At 39.3% G+C, this 21,891-nt stretch overlaps 4 protein-coding genes, 2 long non-coding RNA genes and 1 other non-coding gene across 11 annotated transcripts; 3 read left to right on the top strand and 4 right to left on the bottom strand.

Annotated features, from left to right (window-relative positions):
• Positions 1-1,126: 1,126 nt before the first annotated feature.
• Positions 1,127-7,084, bottom strand: LOC135666540 (fructose-bisphosphate aldolase-lysine N-methyltransferase, chloroplastic-like). Of its 2 annotated transcripts, XM_065178131.1 has the most exons (6): positions 5,923-7,084; positions 5,720-5,748; positions 4,844-5,055; positions 3,357-3,479; positions 2,793-3,212; positions 2,181-2,319 (listed from the first exon to the last, which is right to left on the bottom strand). In XM_065178131.1, exons 1-5 carry the CDS (start codon positions 6,411-6,413, stop codon positions 2,853-2,855), a joined length of 1,215 nt encoding a protein of 404 aa, XP_065034203.1. In that variant the 5' UTR covers positions 6,414-7,084; the 3' UTR covers positions 2,181-2,319; positions 2,793-2,852. The 2 variants fall into 2 exon arrangements, with proteins under 2 accessions (XP_065034204.1, XP_065034203.1); XM_065178132.1 differs by lacking the exon at positions 2,793-3,212 and having other exon boundaries at positions 1,127-2,319.
• A 145-nt stretch (positions 7,085-7,229) lies between these two features.
• On the bottom strand, positions 7,230-9,411 carry LOC135666542 (uncharacterized). 2 transcript variants are annotated; one of them, XR_010509804.1, is made up of 5 exons: positions 9,050-9,411; positions 8,433-8,593; positions 7,848-8,314; positions 7,707-7,764; positions 7,230-7,535 (listed from the first exon to the last, which is right to left on the bottom strand). It is a non-coding gene; the product is annotated as an uncharacterized LOC135666542 (long non-coding RNA). The 2 variants fall into 2 exon arrangements; XR_010509805.1 differs by lacking the exons at positions 7,707-7,764; positions 7,848-8,314 and having other exon boundaries at positions 9,050-9,371.
• A 256-nt stretch (positions 9,412-9,667) lies between these two features.
• On the top strand, positions 9,668-12,591 carry LOC135666541 (uncharacterized). Its single transcript, XM_065178133.1, has 4 exons — positions 9,668-9,748; positions 9,858-9,927; positions 11,438-11,594; positions 11,811-12,591. Exons 2-4 carry the CDS (start codon positions 9,880-9,882, stop codon positions 12,311-12,313), a joined length of 708 nt encoding a protein of 235 aa, XP_065034205.1. The 5' UTR covers positions 9,668-9,748; positions 9,858-9,879; the 3' UTR covers positions 12,314-12,591.
• A 1,817-nt stretch (positions 12,592-14,408) lies between these two features.
• Positions 14,409-15,418, bottom strand: LOC135666551 (extracellular ribonuclease LE-like). Its single transcript, XM_065178144.1, has 4 exons — positions 15,266-15,418; positions 15,035-15,190; positions 14,757-14,955; positions 14,409-14,679 (listed from the first exon to the last, which is right to left on the bottom strand). Exons 1-4 carry the CDS (start codon positions 15,401-15,403, stop codon positions 14,456-14,458), a joined length of 717 nt encoding a protein of 238 aa, XP_065034216.1. The 5' UTR covers positions 15,404-15,418; the 3' UTR covers positions 14,409-14,455.
• Positions 15,419-15,838: 420 nt separating this feature from the next.
• On the top strand, positions 15,839-15,919 carry TRNAL-CAG (transfer RNA leucine (anticodon CAG)). Its single transcript has one exon. It is a non-coding gene; the product is annotated as a tRNA-Leu (tRNA).
• A 1,090-nt stretch (positions 15,920-17,009) lies between these two features.
• LOC135666543 (uncharacterized) lies at positions 17,010-19,640 on the bottom strand. Of its 3 annotated transcripts, XM_065178135.1 has the most exons (5): positions 19,502-19,640; positions 18,293-19,404; positions 17,770-18,180; positions 17,473-17,702; positions 17,010-17,402 (listed from the first exon to the last, which is right to left on the bottom strand). In XM_065178135.1, the coding sequence occupies exons 1-5, from the start codon at positions 19,585-19,587 to the stop codon at positions 17,151-17,153; spliced, it is 2,091 nt and encodes a 696-aa protein (XP_065034207.1). In that variant the 5' UTR covers positions 19,588-19,640; the 3' UTR covers positions 17,010-17,150. The 3 variants fall into 3 exon arrangements, with proteins under 3 accessions (XP_065034207.1, XP_065034206.1, XP_065034208.1); XM_065178134.1 differs by having other exon boundaries at positions 17,010-17,702; XM_065178136.1 differs by lacking the exon at positions 17,010-17,402 and having other exon boundaries at positions 17,473-17,713.
• LOC135666545 (uncharacterized) lies at positions 19,111-20,067 on the top strand. The gene is made up of 2 exons (XR_010509806.1): positions 19,111-19,249; positions 19,351-20,067. It is a non-coding gene; the product is annotated as an uncharacterized LOC135666545 (long non-coding RNA).
• The last annotated feature ends 1,824 nt before the right edge of the window (positions 20,068-21,891 follow it).

Raw genomic sequence — 21,891 nt, 5'->3', positions numbered from 1 at the left:
AGATAAAGCAGAACTAGCAAATGAAACTCTGTGTTGTTTATCAGCCAAATAATTAATACAATGGTTCAAATGTGTACCTTTGAGGTCTGGCAATACCTCTCTCTTGGAAAGAGCTTACAGTCCATTCTCGCTTATGTGTCCTAGTCGCCTATGCCATAACTCTATGCTGAAGTCTTTCTTTGTAGTATTTAACTGCTCACCACAAGCTTTGACCTATAACGTGTATAAGGTGTGATATTTTTTTCCACTAGCTATAACAAGAGAACCTTTAGTTATAACAAATAATATTTTTTCTTGATCTTGACTTGCTACTACCCATATGTGAACTGTTTCTAGATTTTGACATTCCTTTGTTCTCTGAGATAAGTGATTGTGAATCATTCTGAGATGTTGCTGAATTCTTTCTTCTTAACTCCTCATTCAACAAACTGCTTGTTACTTGAATTATTGAGGGAAACCACTAGTATCTCCCAACTTTTTGGTAATGAATTGAGAAGTAACAATACCTGCAACTCATTATCAAGAGATATTTTCATAGAGAATAACTGGTTAGTGATATTCTACATTTTATTTAAATGCTCAATAATATAAGCACCCTTTCTATATTTTAGGTTCATAAGTTTTTTGATCAAAAAAAGCTTTGTTGCTAACTATTTTTCTTTTATAGAAACTTTCTAACTTTTTTCACAGAGAATATGCAGAAATTTTAATAGAAACATGGTAAATGCACTATCATCAAGCCATTGTCGAATAAACACAACTATTTTTCGATCTAACCTCTTCTACTCATAATTTGTCATAGTTGTGGATTTTGCACTATCCCTCTGCAAAGGCCTATACAAATCTTTGCAATGCAAGAGATATTCCATTCTTGGTTTTCATATCATCTAATTGTTTCTATTTAAATTAATCATGCGAAAAACACTATTAGCCTTCATGTTCTAATACAAAATTAAATCACAAAATCCTACTTTGATACCGGTTGATGAGATATAAAGAGAAATAACTTTTGTATATGAACAAGTACTAGAAGACCATAATACACAACGAAATTAAATGGAACCACAATCAAATAAAACATCAAAATATACGTGAAAAACTCATTCAATATGACGAGTAAAAATCATGGAACAAACTAAAGATAATCCACTATAATAATAATGAATATACAAATCTCAATCTTTTGTCCAAAACCCTAGCAACAATAGAATAATTGAGATACAAGGAGCATATCACTGTGCATAATATCTAAATCATCCCTAATTCTTCCCAAGTAATCATAGTAAAAATTTATTGTAGATCTGATCTAACATGAGATGAAAGCACTACTAAATGATTGAGAACAATCTCTTTGTGTTGTCCTTGTCTTCTTCTTTTTCTTTCTCTTCCGTCTTCTTTTCCTTATTTTCTTTGAAATCACATGACTGTCAAAAACTACATTTTTCTGTCTCTTATTATCTCGTTTTATAACCACCATACCCTCCCATAATATAAATTAGGATTAAATTAAGAGGGGATGAGCTATCAGCTGATAAACCTGTTGGATCTACGAATACCTGAGTACAATTAGATAAAGCTTTCAGCTGGTAGACCACGAGCATTTCTCATGCGATTATGCAACTTTTGAGACTTCCACATCTTTAAAGGATATCCTTGCTCCCTGCAATTGTCACAAAACAAGCAGATTCATCTTCCAGCAAAAGCATGCCTTGTCATGGACGTTCATGGAGGGAGGCATGGAGAAAGCAGGGATCAAATGAGGGGGGTCTCCACACTCGGCTTCGTCTTGAGGTTGGTGGGACGGCAGCATGTCCATTTGGACGATACTGTTTTTGCATTGCATTTACAGAGACCAGTGGAGCCCATCTGTCTGCAGTTTCTTTGTGGCGATATGAATACACATCACAGTTGGATTAGAACACATGAAATTAATCAAATCATCACAGAGTATCCGATGCTTACAGGACTGCAATTGTGGATGATAAACTGCATTCTGGTGTCAAATGCATTATTATCTCAATTACCTGCATGCAACTGTTCACTGTGGTCTCCATGTACAACATGTGAAATCAGATATTGGGAGAGAAGGTGCGTGCAGGTGTTCTATTTAGATTCCCAGAAGATGATTTCACCTTGCTGCCCAACCAGTCCCAGATCCTTGAGCCTCCTCTCGTGATAATACTCCAAAATATCCAACTCGGACTCTCTCTCTCGGAAAGCACCATCAATCTGCTGGAGAACTTTCTTCTCACCAGCTCTTACACAAACTGCGATTCGAAGTCTTTCATCCAAATTATCCCCTTCCATAAGTTTTTCATCCTGTTCATTACATCTACATGCTTAGTCATGCATATAAAGACGGTTATCATGTAAAAAACCAAAAAAGTAAATTAAAACACAGTAATACAAAAGGAAACAAAAAAAAATGTAGCATAGTCAAATCTACTATTATTTTTTTTTCTAGTTCTTTATGTTACTCGAGCAGAATCAGTCAATAATAGCATTCCTCAGTGTTGGTTTTGTTGAATGGTGCCTATCATGTACCATAACTTTGGAATTACACGAACGCTGTTGACCTTTTCTCTTTTAGTTTGCAAAAGGTCAGCGGTGAAGGCCGGTATCCTACAATTGTTCCAACATATAATTATGATGTGATTGTTAAGGATTTACTGTACACTTGTAATTTTATTATATATTCAATAGGCCCCACATATAGGATGAATGTACAGTCCCAGCTTAGTAGAAAAGATTTTTAAGTTGTTTTAATAGTTCAAAGCTAAATAAATGCATACCTCTTCTACGGTAGTGTGGTAGACAGAGAGAGCAGATTTGCAGGCCTGTCTAACATATAATTATGTTGTCACATGGCAAATGGCTTCCTCATTGGCACGACTCACCGGCAATTCCAGATTACCCCAAATTGTGTTTCTGAAAACCGATTCTAAGAGAAAAGTATCTGCTCCTCCAAGAGCTACCAACCGCAAATATGGAAGCATCAATGGGGGTAGAGGGCACCCTAGAGCTATATCAAAGTATGCAGTTTCATCTAAACCATTTGACTCTGCAATGTCTAGTTTGTCTCCATAAAATGGATCAGATTCACTAATCTCTAGTGTAAAAGTATATGCATCCCGATCTGGCCTCTGTTCAACAAAGCCATAATCAAGCGCCAAGTCGGCATTACTCTTCGCGATGTCGTACTGGATATACACCTGAGTATATTTATCATGATAAGCATGAGTTGAAAGGCTGCTTGTATTAATGCAAACAATTTGCTCAGATCCACACCCATCTTTCCCCGCATAGAAATCTCTATATGATAAAATTGAATACAGAGGTTATACAATGAATCTCACCTGCTCACCAGATTTCACATGGACTGGTGTTCGTAAAGAGAATATCAGTTCCCTAGAAAAGATGCCCTTTCCTTTAATCTCCCAACAAGAATTCTCTCGAGTGATACTGGAACTGTGGTTAATCTGGGAGAGAAGAGCAAAAGATAATAAACTGAAACTAAAATGTCAAGATGGTAACTACAATGAAGAAAGTGTAATATGATGATCATTTAGCTGGCAACTCATTCAAGTGGAAAAAGTTCGTGGAAATAAAATATTTAGGCATTTTATTCATTACGTGGCTGATCACTGCTTGTAAAATATAAACCAGGCCAGTTCTAGCTAAAAAGTTTAAATTACACAAAATCTAGTTTTACATTTAGTTTATATACTTTTTCTTCATAATTAGTTTAAGGTGGTATGAACATGCTTAAAGAGTTCTGCAGATGCACAAGTGGTGCAAGGATAGACATAGGAAGATGACAAAGCACTTCGCTAGAAACAACAAAAAGAAATCTGGTTCTTTTGACCAGCAATACTGCCATTAACAGAGTCAATTGTGGGAAAACACGTTGTAATCAAATTAGCTTAGCTGGGAGTTGGGACCATTCAAAATCACCAGGATGAGGATGCGGTCAAATACGTATTGTAGGTGTGAATGACATCATAACAAAGCAGTCCAAGTTGTGATAACTGAATTGCATGGGGTACTAAAACAATAACTTCACGGAAAGATATTAGTTTAGTACTTGAACAACATGGATATTGAAGTAATAACACCATGTGTAATTATATCAAAAGCGTAGTAGCAGTCTAGGAACCTCGCATAAGGAATCCACTTCATGCATTTATGATTATGATCAGCAGATTGGAATCTGGACAACAAAAATTTGGAACTGAAATTCCATGTATCATAAACCATGCACCGTAAATTAAGAGATTCAACATTTCTATGTAATTAGTTCTACAAAGATAGATTATAAACCGAATCATAAAAAGTTATTCAAATTTATATATTCCTGTTTTGATGCTCCCAACCTTCTAGGCAAATATTGGCTTGATTGCAACCCTACTTAGCACTTGCTGCCATTATATTTTTACAATTATTGCTTCCTCAAATCCAGATTTGCATCAAGATTTATATCACTACGGCATGTCAAGTGATTCAAACGGCATGTCTGCATGAAATAACCAATTAAAGGCTTGAAGATTTCTGCTAATTCTTTTATTTTCATCGAAGTTAATTGCAAGCTAATTCTATAAAATTGAAAGTTCAGGAGTGATTTTGAATTTCAGAATTCAAATTTAGTGTATTATGCAAGTCAACAGATATCTACATGCCATTGAATTAAAGGTCAAAATTCCATATCAACATTGTTGACAGACACCAAAGAACATACTTTTAAAGATCCACTACGTTCAGACAACAAAAAGAAGCCCATAATATTTGTGATAATAATTGAGCTCTATAACTTTCAGCAAGCAGTATTATACTACGAAGATCTTACAAGATCAGCCAATGGAACAAGAGCAAGATTTTCACCACGACCACGTGAAAAGGCCCTTGATCTGAGAATTCCGAAAGCCCACAGAAAATCAAGCGATGTTATAGCTGAAGGAAAGAGATGTTTGTTTGGAAGTATCACTTCCGCTTCTGTTTTGACAAATTCACTTTCCACATACTCTTTAGCACCCATCGTCGTGCTCAATAACTGAGTTCCTGCACAAATGCACACACAAATACAAACACCCACCATCTTAATACGAAACATCAAAGCTGATGGAAGTAAAGGGAAATCAGCATACATCATGTGGGAATCATAGAAGCAGAAAGTAGAACAGAAGGCACAGATACACAATAAAATGTATGGACAGGTGAAATATTTTTCTTAGGACATGCATTATAAAAGCCACATTTACTCAGAATCTTGTTCTGTTAGCTCTTTGATGATCAAAACATTTATTTAGCTAGCCTTTATTCATGTGGTATGTGTTTCATAATCCACAAGCTCTCTTCAGCTACTTTGTAGTCTGCACAATTCTTCTGTCCTACTTCATTATACAATCCACACCAGCCCTCTACCTCACCATATGGCAATGGCAGAATACAGTATTTGGTAAACCAACTTCCTTTAAAATCCTTCGTTGAAACTAAAGGGCATCAGCATATGATTGAATGCCACTGTAAGTCAAAAGATCAAGCAAGTCACTGAAGGTCTGGACACACTAATTTTTATCCATGTGAGACTACTATTCTCAAGTAACTTCCAGTAGAAGACATTTACCTCACCTGCAAAGTATCAATGTATGCACCCAAACAAAGATAAATACAGACAGATGCTGGAAACAACAAATATTGCTTTAAGAAGAATGATTCATCTTACCTTCTATTTCAGAAAGCTCCTCTTCTGACCTGCACCGGAAACATCAAATGCTGCTTAATAATTCGATTGTACAAGACAAAAGAATCTTGCTTTGAGGAATTTCACAGTGCGGTCGGGGGTGGGCGGGTGTTGCGCGGCGCGCGCCTAATTATGTGAAGCAAAGCCAAAATCGATGATTTGTCGGCACGGGTTCTCGCACTTACCAGAAGATAGTGGAATTGGTAGTGGGCGGAAGAATGTCGAGATAGGGGTGCCAGGGAGAGGCTGTGCCCAGGGCCCTCTCCCGCAGGAGGAAGAGGGCGATGGAGACCCAGGGCTTGAGGCCGGCGCACAGCCTCCCGATCTCGGAGGCGACCACCGTGTCGGACTCGATCCAGAGCCTCTTGGGGACCTCCACCACCACCTCGTTGCGGGTGAGGTCCCTCTGGGCCACGAGGCCCAGGCCCTCCGGCACGAAACCAGGCTTAACGGTCGCGGCGGATGAGGCGGCGACCGCTCCCCGCTCACAAAGCCACCGCCAGAAGTCATCGACGGCGGCCTCAGACGGGGGGTCGCGCTGCGCAGCGGCAGTGCTGATCCTTCTGCTGCTACAGCCGATGTTGAGGACAGGTAGGGGCGACGGCTTGCAGTTGGCGAGGAGGAGGGACGACGAGGTCGGGTAGACGAGGTGGAGAAGAAGACGGGGCACCGCCATCTGCTGCAAGAACGGAGTGCAACGAGAGGGAGTAGCAGCAGCAGCAAAGAGGCGCGGGTTTAGAAGGTGAAGTCCGACCGACCATTGGCTACAAACCCAACCGATAGATACGAGGAACAACTAAATCCCCTCCCCGCATCATCAGCCACTTCATCTTTAATTTTTATTATTTAAAATAAAGAATTTTAGACATGGAAGCATTGCTATGATTGAGTTTATAATTTAAGCACAGTGAATCATTAAAGCCTTTTTGGACGTACAATTTGCATACAAACATTAATCCATGAGCTTCCACGTTGGCTATTCATATTATCTATGATTAAGACTATAGTTTATGCAAACTGAACTATTTATACTTGCACGTACAATTTGCATAGAAACATTAATTCATCAGCCTCCACATAGGCAATTAATATCGGGGAAGGAAAAAGTGAGGATGCTGTTAGATTTCTACAAAGCAAGAACGATAATATGACCGTCAAGTTGGTCAGTAATAAAACAAAGATCAAAATTTTCGACTCATTGGGTTCGCTTATTTTGCCATTATGTGCAGTAATAAAACAAGCGAACCAAAATGCACCACTTTTCATCATATAATGACAAAATATGAATGCTTTTAGTAGAAGTCAACAGTCAGTTCAACCGGCACTTGAATGTCACAAGTGATGAGACTGTACCTGCTCCTCTCCTCTTCCAAGTGCTTTAAGTTTATCACGAAAGCATTCTTTCTTAACCATGGAACAACCAGCAAATTTCTAGATTGAGAGCACATGTTGTAGGGAATCATAAAATAAAGAACAACCAGTACCTAAAAAATGAAAGTGAAAAATGAAAATAAAAGAACAATAAACCCACTAAAAAAAGGAAAAGAAAAGCAGAACTGAGAGCACATGTTGTAGGGAATCATAAAATAAGGATCTAGATTGTATCACAATGCTCTACCAATCATCATGCCCATAGCTAAACTCACAAGATTCTGAAACAATCTCAGTGGACAGAACAGAGAACCTACCTTTGCAAATTCAGCAGGGGGAACCTTGTCTCCATTGCTTTGCCAGCCATCTTGGAGCTTCTTGTATGCTTCATTAATCTTGCCTTGTTTTTCACATAATATGTGCCTTGCTGAAACACAATCAATGGTTTAATTTAGCATACATAATCTCTGTGGACACTCCTTGGTACATGAAATGTAATTCAATGGCTAAACCTGTCACCAATTTGGACACAACAGGTATCTAGTTCATTGTTAAGCAAGCACAGTTAGAATATGATGCAAAGATAGGAAGAATTAACCTATTCCATTAATTTCGGAGCACATGAGACTATAAAGTAGCTAGCTTCCTTGAATGTGCTTCAATCAAATAAGACTAGAATTAGTCAAATTCAATCATGAATTCAAGAAATGGATGACAAAGGTGAGCAGCAATTCTGCACCTTCTTAAATTTCATAATATTTGGATCAGCTTTGGGATTGATAACACAATCCAGAATCAAAACCAGTCTCAATTGATTGGATCAGCTAAACCAGATCGTGGGATTGTTTTTCCCATTGATTTTCCTTTTCCTTTCTTTTAGATGGTCGGATTTTTGCCAAATCTTTTCAGCAAGCTGTTGGGAGTTGGTGGAAAATTGGCCAAGATTGGTGCAGAACAGAATGAGTCATTCTGGCTTCCAGTACCTAGCCTGATACACAAAATCAATCAGAAATTAGACAGAACCAACTCAGGATTAGCTGGTTTCAGGTTATCCTGATTGTTTGGAAATGAAATTAGTCTGACCCAATCAGGATCGATCGAGTCGAACAGAAATAAGCTGTCTTGTTAATCCATGAATGGGGACAAGGCATTTGCAAATAGATAGTGCAATCTATTGGTGCCTTGAAGTAATCTGCATGACATTATCTGAAAGGTACTACGCTTAATAATATCATAATTTTGAATGAATCAAACACTAAAATCAACTGATTGCGAAGGAATCTATGATCAAGGGAAACCGTGATCACAAGAGATGACACACAACCTTTACCATAAGTGCAGGTACCAAGCCCATCACTTGACTTGCCACCCTTCCCTTTGCCCTTGGGAGGCATTATCATCAGTTGCAGAGCAAGCTGCCTGCTTTCCCTTCCCCTTACCACCTGATTCCTTGGGTTTCGAGTCCCTCCCCATTAGCTGCCAATGCTATACAGCAAAGAGGAAACACAACTACCCTCTTAGATGAAATGGAAGGTGCAGGAACAAGCGAGCCGTAACTGTTCGCAATGTAAAACCGCAGCCAATGCAAATCCGATCCAAGCAAGATCAGCCCCAAGAACAACAAGAATCAAAGGTGGCGGAAAAACGCCAAGAAAATTACAGAAAACGGTGTCCAACCCACTCGGGGAGTTCGAACAAAGAAATTAGATCTCCGAACAAAAGGGGATAGGTAATCAAAACACCGTGCCGTGGGCCATCATCAACGGTGAACAAAGTGGAATTCAAGATCAGCACCAAGAACAACAAGAATCCAAGGCGACGGCGAAACAGCCAAGAAGAATCACAGAAAGCAAGATCAAACGCAAACAAGAGAAGAAAAGGACGAATCTACGGGCAACCCAAGAACCTATGAGGCGAATCCGAGGCAGATTGAAGCCTTACCTCGAAAACAATCGGAGAACAAGAATCCCGGCGTCTCCGGCGCGGCCGGCATCGAGGCGCTGTTCATCTCTACCGACATTGCCCTTCCCCAGGCGAAGGTGGGAATCGGGAGCGGAGCGGGTTTCGGCATTTCCAGATGGAGCCGGACCGACGCGGTTGCGGCTCACCCAAGCCTTCCTTGTCGACCCCAATCGAGGCGCAGGTATGGGAATTGTAGGCATCAACAGAGAAAGGTAGAATTTCTCATAAAAGCCCTTAATTTTCCTTTATCTCTTAATAAGCGTCTGATTTGCATAAATACCAAAGTACCCCTAAATTTTCAGATCCATGCGCCGAGAAACGGAAAGATCAAGGGCATTTATGTAAGTAAAGAAAAGAAATGGGGTGCTCCGAGGAAAGGAACTAATAGAGGGGCTTTGTGAGAAATTACCCTAAATAAAATAATCCAATTTCCACATAATTTTGCGTCTCTTCGGACACACGTGCAACGCACACGACCAAGGAATCTCTACGCGAATCCATACTCTCATATCTTATTTATAGGCGAAGAAAGGGCACGAAGTCCGCTGAAGTCGCTTGCTTGGTTGATCTCCAAGTCAATCCCGAGTCGTCTCTCTCCCTACAGGTTCTTTTCCCTTGCCCTTGCTCATCCTTCTCGTGTTCTCCTTTTTCTTCCTTTCCTTTCTTGGATCTTTTCCGGTGAGAATTCAATCGTGTTTCTTTTATGTGCCTTTTGTTGTGATCGGAATTCGATTTATCGATTTCTATTTCGCCTCGACTGATTTGGTTCTCAACTTGTCCATTGCAGAGAGCGTATTAGCTATCGAATCATGACTCTGAAGTCAGTGCTTCGTGCTCTGCAGGAGGTCTTCCCGCAGGTATGAGGCCATGTTAGTATAATCAATAAAAAAGACATTTTTATGGACACCAACCAAACGGAGGTCTGACTGTTGGAATTGCTTTAGTGCTAGTTAGTGTCATGTTCTTTCTCGTGTTTCTACTGTTGGACATCATGGGATAATTCCCAAAAGTAGTACTCAAGAACTCATGTATTAATCAAAACTACAGCCCTCCACCAATGTAAGGTTAATTGGATCGGGGATATTACGGTCTCCCCATCTCAAATCTTGTTAACAAACCTCAGACAGTAATATCAGATCACGCCTTGACCAGATATTCATTGGAATGCATAGTAAGCCCCAACTGAATGATTGTTGTTCAGATGTCGTGTTTGTCAGAATCATGACCAGTACTATAATTACTTAAATACAAGAATGATGCCCATAGATGCGGGACAATAGTTTGTGGAACTATAGAAATTGTATAATATTTATTGTGTGAATTGTATATGATCCTCAAATAGGTCGGCATGCTATGTTATTGTGTTATTATTGGTAACAACATCAATGGTTTCTCTTCTGTCATCCAATTTTCTAGGAACTGATGGAAAATTTACTTAGTACAGAAGAAGGAAACAACAAGAGCATGAGTCTGATAAAACATCAATTTACAACTCCAATTATAATTAGCCTCAGTTCATATGCTTGAATAAATATCAAACTAGTATGTGCCAGAAAGAGGGAGCAACAAAAACTAGGAAACTATAGATTCATTCTATGCAGAAAAGAAATAATCCTTACAATTGTAGTGCAGTAGTGTCAAATTTCAAAAAATGTGTTGCTGACAGCATTACTGTAATCATCATTTTAGTGAAACCATTAGTTGAAATATGTTATAGATCATAACAAGACTATCATTCAAGTGGTCATAATTTCTTAAACGATCAGAATGGAGATAATGTGGAGACAGTGTACAGTTCCAAGGTTGAAATAATCACTGATCTTTGTTCAAAGTTTTACACTTGTAAAATCAGTTTGTACCTTTTGGTGTGATTTCCCAATGCATGTTGCATTACACAATGTCATCAATCAGGCCCTTATGTGTTACTTAATTATGAGTTTCATTGACTTGCATAGAACTACTTGACTTCATGATCGTGGATATGTCCCTGGTTTTCGCCTTTGGAAGGTTAATCAGGGGAGACTGTAATACCCTGAACATCGAATGCTGATTATTCTAAAATTGTTTTCCTGCTTCATTATGCAGAATGTTACAACTTTATGCATTTCAGAAATTTACATTGTTATATACTGTGATGTTAATATATCTGTAGGACACATCCACATTCACCACCTTATTTATTAGAAGAAGTCTTCATTCCTTATATGTTCTATTGCTAGTTTGATTAATTGAGGTCTGGATATTTAAAGATTGCCAGGGATCTTGACTTTGTAAATAATAAATTCAGAGGAAGTTGAATTTTGATATTTAGGTTGCTCTTTTGCTATCAATGACATTATAATTGGTGTCTTTTTTACTTCCCTGCAGATTGATCTCCGAATACTTAGGGCTGTCGCTGTTGAATATTCTGAAGATGTTGATGCTGCAGTAGAGTTCATTCTATCTGATGTTTTACCAATCATAACTGAACCAGCAGAAGCATCAAATCCCTATATTTCTCTTGATGCAGAACAATCACTTAATGGTAGGTGTTTTTTCATGTGACCAAGTTCAATTAGAGCAATTTAATTCTTTGAGATGCTTATATCTGTTATGGAGTTTCTTGATTTCATCATGTTTTCCATTCATATGGTCTCATCTTTTCTAGCTTTACTTCTTCTTGCTTACTTGTGAAATTACTATTTTTGAAAACAATTATACTAGTTCAGCTAATATTCGGTATCATGTACGTGGGAAGCAGTAGGTGCTTATTCACGGGAAGACGCGAATCGGGCAAATCTACTACCATGTCACAATGTAATTGTTGAGCAAAAAGAGAGTCTTCTACCTTCTGAACCGGAAGCCGAATCAGATATGAATCTTTTTGCTGATCATGCTCATTCAGAGCCACAATCCTCTGTTGTGATGCTTGCTGGAAATTGTTCTAATGTCCTTGGAAAGAATGAAACCTTGGAAACCAAACTGGAGGAAGAAGTTAGTGTGCCACAGACCATTGCAGCTAAGTGTGATGTTATGGATGCTGATGTCCAAGAATTGGGCAAGACAAAACTTGATGGCACTCTAGCAGCTACTTCAGACAGTTGTTCTACATTGTCATTCCAAACTGTTCAAAACAATGTAGATCTGATGGAATGTGGAACACAGATAGAGAAGGCTGTGAGCAGTTGCATTAGTGAGCATGAAGAACAGTTACTAGGGGCATTCAAGGATGTTGCCAAACTCCAAGATAAAATGGGACTTTGAAGCTAATACTACTGTGTCAGCTGCTTTTACCAATGCCGAGGAAACCTCATCAGTCCATGAAATTTCTCAAGCTCAGCACTGTGAAAAATCTGGAGAATTTATCACAACATCGAAGATTTCCAAAGTGATTAGGAAGTACAACAGCTTGAGTGAGTAGCTGAGACAGCTTCTGTTCTTTTGCCACTTGAAGAAGAGCTGAGAGCTTATAGCCATGAAGGATCTTAGGTGTGATATATAAGCAATAAGAGAGTTCTCAAGGGTGAGTAGTTTTATCTTTATCTATTTTTTTCTTTTTTTCTTCTTCTCTCTTCATCCTCAACCATCACAGTAATATCATCACTATTACATCAATAACACCATCATCAAAAGAAACTACACCATCATTCCAACGTAGCTCTCGTCAACAACAACCATCCACTCCATTATCATTTCATTGTTCAAGGCTAAGAATATTAGTGATTAATGTGCCTTATCTTTAAAGCATCAGTGATGTATTAACTCAGGGAATACGATTGATCTAACCCTTTGATTATATTTTATTTATGACTATCTCTTGAAATATTTTATTTTTGATCCTTCCATCCAAAGTGGGTCTTCTAACTCTTCTTGTTTTTCTTAATTATTTTATACTTATCTAGATTTATTAAATCCTAGCATCCTTAGTGCTACCACTTATCTTTTTCAAGCTCATTGACTCTATTGTAAAACCTATCAAAGTCGCAATTTTATTAAAAGTAAACTTCAAGACTATGACCTTCGTGACTCAATATATAGGGTTTATATATTCTCCATAAATACTTCATATTCATTATATTTAATATGAATATCTTTTCTAGACTTTTTTTCATCTTTCAATAACTAATAGTTAATTTAGTTCATTCTTCTATATGCTCTTTAATGTGTTTCACTTCTTAGAATAATAAATTTCTTTCTGGTACTTGGGGGAAGGATCGACGCAAGTTTAATTTCAATATTCATCCCTCTTAAACTTATTTCATAACATGTCAAGTTTCATTCATATTTGTAGAAATACTTCAAAATTGAGCGGCTTTGTGAGTATATATATCACTTATTTTTTTATTTTTTGACATAATCTTTTATAAAATAAAATCTTGTATCAACATACTTCGGTCTTTCATGATAGATTAGACCCTTTGTTAGGATAATAACTAACTTATTATCAATATTAATCTTGATAGGATTTTCTTATTATATATGAACTACATGAAGTAAATTGCATTACAAATAAAAGAGGCTACTATATCCATATTGATATTTTAAAATGTTTCTTCAAAAACTATATGAATGCATATTCACCAAGATAAAATACAAATCTCGCTATATTTAATAAAATATAGCTTCTTACATGAGGAGTAGAATATGTCATAGTTAATTATACCTTTATTATATCATAATATTCCCTTAGCAACATTCAAATGAGATGTTTTTGAATTTTTCATAAATTTACTTAATCTTTTATGAAGAACTTTTTTAGAATCTCCTTTGCATAATATGTTCATGAAATAAATAGTTTTTATTATCTCATATAACTTTGATGCCCACTAAATATCATTAGGCCAAAGTCAATCAGCTCAAACTCTTTTTTCATCGAAAGTTTAAAATCTTTAATCATGGAGAGATTATTGATAATAAAAATTAAATCATCTGCATACAAGCATTTAGAGTTAGTTTTTATATAAAAAATATATTTAAATGGGCATTCATAAAAATTATTTTAAATAAAAATAAATATCGATTAGACAATTTCATGTTTGCAGGGCATATTTGAGCACATAAAAAGCCCTCTTTAACTTACATATTATCTTCTTATTTATGAATAATAAAACTAAGAATTATTTAACATATATCTCTTCTTTAAAAAAAAAATTATTAAAAAATTACAGATTTAATATCTATTTATAATTTTTTTATTTTATTTGAGCTACATCAGAGATGAATAATCTTACTATCTATATATATATATATATATATATATATATATATATATATATATATATATATATATATATATATATATATATAAGGGATAGATTCTATTTATTTTGGCATATGTTTATGGGATTCTTGAAGTAGCTTTGTGCCGAAATAATATTTATTATTAGATACATATAAGTTGACATCTCAAAACGGAGGGAACTCGATTCGGGAAGAGCACTTACTCGTAGGGTAGACAGGACACCGGATGAGCTCCTTCCCCGAAGTATCCACACACACGTAGATCTGATACAGTTGCCTGTTCCCGAATTCATTGGCGTTGCACTCGATTCCGGGAGCGTAGCCGATGGCATCTCCGATGGCGCTAGATATGTCCCCCAGGCCGTAAAAGCCGCCGTCTGGTCGAACACCTGCAACAGCATGCAGCAAGCACCATGGCGTCATGCATGCCATCCTTTGGAGGACGCCACAAGCTTGTGGTACGTACCTGCGTCTTGCAGAAGCTTGAGGAGGTTGACTCGCTTCTTGAGGTCGAGAGCCGTTTGGAAGTAGGAGTGCTGGTCGAGGACGGACGCCGAGCAGGTGCCGTGCTTCTCCCACTCGTGGCTCCAGAAACGGGAGCCGTCGCCGCTGGGGCAAGCTAGGGTTGGCCATCTCGATCGCATTCTCCCCATTAGATCGTTGATCTGCACATCAAGAATCCATCCATGTCACAGGACCATGCGACAAGCATCAACAGCGGCAGAGGAGACGAAAACGAAGCACCTCGGACGCATTGTAAGGCCTCTTAGGGTCGCAATTCGACGGGTACGAGCCATCGTTGTAGTTGGGCCACAGCCCGTGGATGCCGAAGTCGGCCACTGGTTTCCCGGTGGAAGGGTAGCAGCAGCTTTGCTTGGTGTCGCAGTACGAGCCCGGCCACTGCATGGAGAACATGGTTAGCATCGAAGCATTAAGAAGAAGAAGAAGAAGAAAGATCGATCACTACTAGCGAACCTGTTGAACGAAGTAGAAGAAGTCGAAATCTTGGGCAGCCAGGAGGGGAAGAAGAAGAAGAAGCAGAAGAAGGGTTACGGAAGGCTTCATCTCGGGGTGAAGGCGACGAGTACGTGCTGCAGCTGTCTGCGTCGCCATACTTATGGGCGAGACTGTGGAACAGGAAAGGAAGAGACGTACACCCCACGTCTGCGTGATGAGGTGCTGATCCTTCACACGTCGGTCTATATTAAATCGTGGACAGGAAACGACAGAGACGAGGAGGCGATCGCCGCCATCCTGTGGATGTGTTCACACGAACGACGCCCCTTAATCCCTGCTACAATGTTCTGCAGTAGCAGTGGAAGTATTAGCCGAATGAGTTCTCCAAAATCCAATCCCTAGCTGAGCTTGTCATTCAATCAAACAGATTGTCCGCAACCGAAGCGTCCAATTTGCTCGGAGAAATTGTGGCCAGAGTAGTACATGGAAAAGATGGCAATGTCACGTACAAAAGCAGCGAGAAAGACAAAAATTGTGATTCTTCCGCATTTAGAAGATAAATATTAGAAAGATCATTACCATCACACTAACGTCAAGATGGCCGAGTTGGTCTAAGGCGCCAGTTTCAGGTACTGGTCCGAAAGGGCATGGGTTCGAATCCCATTCTTGACACAATATATTATTTTATTTATATTGGTTACAATTCTATTGAAATCATTTCATATTTTTTCTCATTTTCCCTCTCTTTAATAACCAAAAAAATATTTTTTATTTTTATATAAATCAAATAATATTTTTCTATTTTCTTCGTCTTTAATAACTAGAAAAGACATTTCCATGAATTACTAGTTAATTAGGTTAATGTAAACTAAAAATAAGAAGCCTAAGCTTTTTATCTACTCTAAAGAGAACATAAAAAGTAGAGATCATTAAAAGATTATATATATATATATATATATATATATATATATATATATATATATGTGTGTGTGTGTGTGTGTGTGTGTGTGTGTGATAAATATGAGATTTATGACATATATATAATCAGCATAAGATTTCAAATGTGTTTTTTGAAGTAAAGTAATTTTCAGATCTTCAATCTAAATTTATTTTCAGATTCTTTTCCTTTTTTTTTTGGGTAGAGGGAGTGTGTTTCTTTATTGACTGTTCTTTATGATCGCAGAGAGTAGTGCAAATGGAAGTCATAGCTCGGGCTCGGAGGAAGAAGATGAAGTCTTTGTGTGAGTGCTCTGAGACTTTAGCCTTTGTTCTTTCTGGTGCCAGAAAACGCAGCCATAATCCACCTCCTGTGATCCCTCGGAAGCAAGCATATGAGCTTGCTTGCAAGGCTCCAAGCTCTCATTAATGGCGGCAACCAGCAACAACAGACGGCATGTGAACCACGGCTGTCCCTTAGTTCCCACTGGTGGTGTTACAGCCCGCGCCCGAGGTCCCATCCACGGGCTTCGTCACTGTTGTGCATCGCTTTCTCCGCTCTGTCGATTCCGTCCGCAAAGAGAGATCCAACAACGGCCTCCTTGTCCTCACCCCGTGTCATTCTCCATCATCGGTGACGACGAGGAGTCCAAGATTACTTTCTCCTCCCCCCCCTCCCCCCCCAGCCTGCCATGTTGATCCAGTCCTCGTCGTTTCACATCTAATTATCCATTGATGTGCCATACTCGATCTAATCATCACCCAGCAGATGATGTTTTCTGAGAACAACGCAAGAGACTCTGTTTTCTGAGAGAAGGGAAACAGCTTGTTGTTGTTGACCAATTCAGGTTTTGGATTCACATTTGTTGAAGGTGACATCTTGCCTAACAATGTGTGGAGAACACACCAATTTTCGTACAGAAATTGATGCTGTAAGAAAGAATTTTAATGAATCTTTCTGTGTAGATCAACATGGGAATAGCAAGAAGGAAGGCTCCCTGTAGATCTTTCTCTCCACCAGCCTAATCTTGCTCAGTTTCTTGTGGCACCACACCAATTGATCGGTTGTGATTGTAGACATTCTCAGCACTCTTGCCACCAGCTTCAGGTCTACTTGGGAGAAGAAAAGGTCCTGATTTGATCGATCTTCCTTTGGCCTTTTGAACTTCTTGACTATGCAGTTGCCAGTTCTTACAATGTCTTTGAGCTTCTTCTCTTTCTGCACCAAACAAGAGGAGATTACAGGAGAAGAGTAGAGACAGTTGAAGAACTGGAGAAGCATGCACCACCTTGCGGAGATCGGATTGGATGTCTTCCATGAGGTCAAAGTCTGATGGGTCTTGCAGGTCGACATGAGCTCCCATGAACCCTTTCAGAATACCTGGGGTTTCATCCTTGTCTGCCTTGACAAATTCCCAGAAGATCCTGATGGATTCCTCCATGGCATCTTCTATCATCTCACTTGTGATGTCATAGCATCCCTTGTGGTGATCCTCCATCTTCTCTCTCGCTCCATCCTCTGCAACAAAACTGGCCTTCGGTTGATGGTTTGCAGGAGCAACAGATGCGGTTCGGAGGTTGCTTACCTCTGATCAAAGGAACTTGGAGAAGATTTCGGAGAACGCATCGGTTTCTGATGTAGTTTGGCAGCCTCGGCCCTTGAAATGTTTCGTTCTCGACGAATCTCTGGATGACCACTTGGAACTGTTGGAATTCTCCTGCCACTTGATTGAAGTGGTGGCTTCGGTATGGATCGGATTCCGGCAATTCCCGAGCTTTCTCGTACTGCCATCTCAAGAACTCCCATGACAGGCATGTCTGGCCAACGTACACCACTTCCAGGTCACTCTGAAGCTCCTTGATGAACTTGTCTGAAGGTTCGGAGCTGGGTTTTCGACGAATCGACCAGAAGCTTTGGGAGAGGATGGATGAGATTGCTAAGGCTAATGTCTTTCGAGGTCCCAGTGATCTGAGAGGATCCTTCACCTGCAGGAAACCTGGAAATTGAGGAGGAACGCTGATGGTTACTACTTACTGCATGTAATCAATGGCGAGAGGAAGAGAGAGAGGAGGAGGAGGAGGAGGAGGAGGAGAAGGATTTGGACTGACCTATTGCGTACATTTTCTGGTAGTTGAGGATGTCGAACTTCCTCATCCTCTCCCTGTAGCTCCTGTAAGCCCTGTGCAGCTCGTCCAGTGGATCCTCGTGAAGGAAGCTCTCGTCCATCTTTAATGGCTTCAGATCCTCCACTGTTCGGGGACTCTCTGACTCCTCCAGAATCGTCGGCAGACCGATGTCCCTCGCTCTCCTCAGCTCCATCCTCAGCTGTTCTATCAGGTCCTGGTGCTCCCAGAGCAGCTCCAGCTCGCCGTACTCCTCGTCGTCTGACACCTTGAACTGATTCTTCTTCTCCGACTTATCAGCAGCAGCATCCGACCCGTCTCCTGCCTCTTCTGCATCGAGGACTTCCTCAGGGCTCTTCATAGGACTGCAACCTCTGCTCGTCGAATCAAGATCGTCGTCGCTGGAATCGGTGAACTCGATTTGGGGTGCATGAGAACATGGCAGATTCGTTGTTTCTTGAAGCCTGTCATCAGCTTCTTCTTCTTCTTCTTCTTCTTCTTCTTCTTCTTCTTCTTCTTCTTCTTCTTCTTCTTCTTCTTCTTCTTCTTCTTCTTCTTGGTTCAGACTCTTCCGCAGCTGTTCTTCTTCTCCATCGAAGTCTCTCTCGGACAAGAAACCATCTGAGTCCACGACGAGGTCGTGCACCGAGTAACCATCGCTCATGCTAATGGAGTCGGTCTCCGAATCGAAGCCGGAGAATTCCTCCGACAAAGAACATGCTCCATTCTCTTCCACGACCTCATAATTTCTCGGCAATATCTTGTCCTTGATCTCGATCGAATCGCTGGCATTGTGCACGGCATCATCATCGGCAGCAGCTGCTGCTGCTTCTCCTGAATCGAGCTCGGTACAAGAGGTTGTGGCTTTCGGCTCTTCCATGAACCCGCGGAAGTCTTTCTCGGACGAGAAGCCGTGAGAAGACTCATCTCCTCCATCAACAGGTAACGCAGCTTCTGGTTCCTCATCGCAATTGCCTCTCTGGTAATTCGATATCTGATGCTGGAACTTAAACCTGACGCACGATTCCTCTTTCTCCCCCAAGGATTCAGGCAGACCTTTGCGCTCATCTCTCTGCGAAGCTCCTCCTCTCCTATCTCTGCACGCAACACAAACCGAAACAGCAAGCTCTCTCAACATACAGCCGCAGAGGAACGAAGCAGAAGCAGCAGCAGCAGCTCCCACTACTCCCTTACCTGAAAGCGTGATCGACGATGAAGCTGATCAAAACGATCAGAAGATAGACAAGAACGAAGCAGCAACAGAAACCAAGGAGCGCCATTTCTCAGCAGAACATGTCATCCGCCAACTCTCTGTTCATCAAGAGAGAAGTCCACCCACCATTATCTCCACCTCAAGCAAGAGTAAATGGACACTTCACCTGCAACAACAGAGCAATAAACCTCAAAAGAACTCGAGCAACCGAAGCAAACGGGTAAACCGGAAGTGGAAGTCCCACCCGAAAGATGTGATGGCAGACAAAGAAGAAGGTGAGGCTTCCCATCAGCCATGGTTGCCTAATGCTCTCCGATGCTGTTGGCCTGCCAAGTGTAGTGAGGAAGAGAGAATTCAGATGAGAGGCTTGACCAAGCCAACCTGCAACAACCAGTCCATCAACCCCTCCCATCATCTCGGTTTTACCTCTGTGAATCCTGTGGAGGTCATCATCTTCATGGTCCACAATGGATTCATTCAAGAACCTTAATTGGGTTCACCTAACTCATCTGCAAATTGATACAAATCACAGACAACCTTAGAATCATTGACTTGGCATACAACCTTGGCCTCATTGCCACATTCCATGCAGAGACCAAGATGGGTGTTCCTTGTTGTGGAACATCAATCATGCATCCCCCCAAAATAAGTCATTTTCATATTCATTTCTCTAAAACAAAGTTCAGTACTTATATGTATAAAAAAAATTATATATGATTTTTTTATTAGGAATAGTTTAGATGAATAACTACACTGATTTAAAGTTTAATGCATGCATGCACACAATAGCAAAATTCATATGATGACTAAAAATTATTTTTAATTGATGTATAATTTATTGAGATTTTTTAGTGGAAATTGGAATGGATGATGTCCATGTTTAGGGCTTATTCATGTTGACAAGACATTATGTGGCAATTAAGATCAGCTTTGGTTGAATCAAGATCTTTCACAACAGGAAATATGACATGGTCAATCCAAATCCAAGCTAGAATCTAATTGTCATTGTTGATGTACTTGTCCTCATCAATCAAATATTTTATTATTTTTAATTAATGAATAAAAAAGCTTCTATCATAAAATAGAAAAAAAGAAACAAAAATTTTGGACCCACATCTATGCATCTTTTGGACTTTGACAACCATAGTAAGCTAAAGATGGATTGCACAACATGTGAAAGGAAAAGGAAAAGGAAATGGAAAAGAGGAAGCCACACTCAACAACAACCATTCATCACAAAGAAGAACCATGCAGTGGAACATGATTAGGGTTTTGCAAGGATGAGGTCATGACCACCTCAACTGTGGGACCCTTAGAACAAGATTGCAAGAGAGATTCCTCACATGAAATAATATTGGGAATGTTTTCCTTTTTATAACTATGATTGATGTTGGATGAATACATCATTTCTCAACTCCAAAAGCAATATATTCTATTATTGATTTCATATGACTGGTTATGAAATATTCTTATAAAAATATACTATCTTCTTTTTCAAGATTTTTTTTGCTTTGCTCTCTAATGGACATGTCATTTATAAATACTATGTTTAGCAGCAATGAGACAATTACTTGTTTGATGATAGGTGAAGGAAGATTTAATAAGAATTTCCTAAAAATGAAGCTTTACCTATATATTAAGAAAATATTATCTTAAATAAATATTTATTTGTCCATAACTTATTGATGGAAAAAATATTTTTACTACTTATTGGTATTGTTCATTTCTCTCTAATATTTTTTATCAAAATTATATAAATATATACATCCTTTCAAAAATAATGATGTTTGTATTTATCCCCTCATTTATATGTGTACATATATTACTTAACCTCCATTAGATAATTATATTTTGATCATTAGCCAAAATTTTAAGCTACATTATCATAATGTTCACTATGAGTAATCATCGTTAACTTGAATTTCTAAGATGAATATTATCATGAAGGTTAATTATTATACGATGTAAATTTGATCCGTCGTAATATAAAAAATAAAAATCGGATCATTGTTAGATAATAACACGACATAGTAAAATCGTCCATCGGTTGTCATCACCGCTAACGTCAGTGAGATATCTCATTGATCTATGAGACCATTGTTAGATAGTAATACCAATAGATTTCGTGACATAATAAAATCATCCATCGGTTGTCATCACCACCAACCCCAGTGGAATATCTCATTGATCTCCAAGGTTTGGCAACAGGACAGTCTACAGCCATGCATGTGTAATATTCTTCCTCTTCTCCCTTTAGCACCTGATCTGTGCCCATCTGCCATGCCTTGCATCGAGTTAGCAGCACATGGTGGCCATTGATGGAGTCCAAGGACAGCTCTCTTTAAGAACATAGGGCTCCTCTTCATTCATG

Source organism: Musa acuminata, unplaced genomic scaffold (genome assembly GCF_036884655.1).
Source record: "Musa acuminata AAA Group cultivar baxijiao unplaced genomic scaffold, Cavendish_Baxijiao_AAA HiC_scaffold_1108, whole genome shotgun sequence".
Taxonomy (NCBI): Eukaryota; Viridiplantae; Streptophyta; class Magnoliopsida; order Zingiberales; family Musaceae; genus Musa; species Musa acuminata.
Note: the sequence above shows the minus strand (reverse complement) of the source record. Positions and strands in the feature narration are given on the sequence as shown.

Bases quoted from the DNA above. Each gene is read 5' to 3' on its own strand.
- LOC135666540 (XM_065178131.1), bottom strand. From the start codon at position 6,413: ATGGCGGTGCCCCGTCTTCTTCTCCACCTCGTCTACCCGACCTCGTCG. The intron at 5,749-5,922 runs GTAAGTGCGAGA...TTTCCGGTGCAG, and splicing joins ACCAATTCCACTATCTTCTG to GTCAGAAGAGGAGCTTTCTG. The intron at 3,213-3,356 runs GTGAGATTCATT...AAATATACTCAG, and splicing joins ATGTGAAATCTGGTGAGCAG to GTGTATATCCAGTACGACAT.
- LOC135666541 (XM_065178133.1), top strand. From the start codon at position 9,880: ATGACTCTGAAGTCAGTGCTTCGTGCTCTGCAGGAGGTCTTCCCGCAG. The intron at 9,928-11,437 runs GTATGAGGCCAT...ACTTCCCTGCAG, and splicing joins TGCAGGAGGTCTTCCCGCAG to ATTGATCTCCGAATACTTAG. The intron at 11,595-11,810 runs GTAGGTGTTTTT...CGTGGGAAGCAG, and splicing joins TGCAGAACAATCACTTAATG to TAGGTGCTTATTCACGGGAA.
- LOC135666551 (XM_065178144.1), bottom strand. From the start codon at position 15,403: ATGGCGACGCAGACAGCTGCAGCACGTACTCGTCGCCTTCACCCCGAG. The intron at 14,956-15,034 runs GTGCTTCGTTTT...CTTGATGTGCAG, and splicing joins GGCCTTACAATGCGTCCGAG to ATCAACGATCTAATGGGGAG. The intron at 14,680-14,756 runs GTACGTACCACA...ATGCTGTTGCAG, and splicing joins CAAGCTTCTGCAAGACGCAG to GTGTTCGACCAGACGGCGGC.
- LOC135666543 (XM_065178134.1), bottom strand. From the start codon at position 19,587: ATGGCGCTCCTTGGTTTCTGTTGCTGCTTCGTTCTTGTCTATCTTCTG. The intron at 19,405-19,501 runs GTAAGGGAGTAG...TGTTGCGTGCAG, and splicing joins ATCGTCGATCACGCTTTCAG to AGATAGGAGAGGAGGAGCTT. The intron at 17,703-17,769 runs GTAAGCAACCTC...GTTTTGTTGCAG, and splicing joins CCAAGTTCCTTTGATCAGAG to AGGATGGAGCGAGAGAGAAG.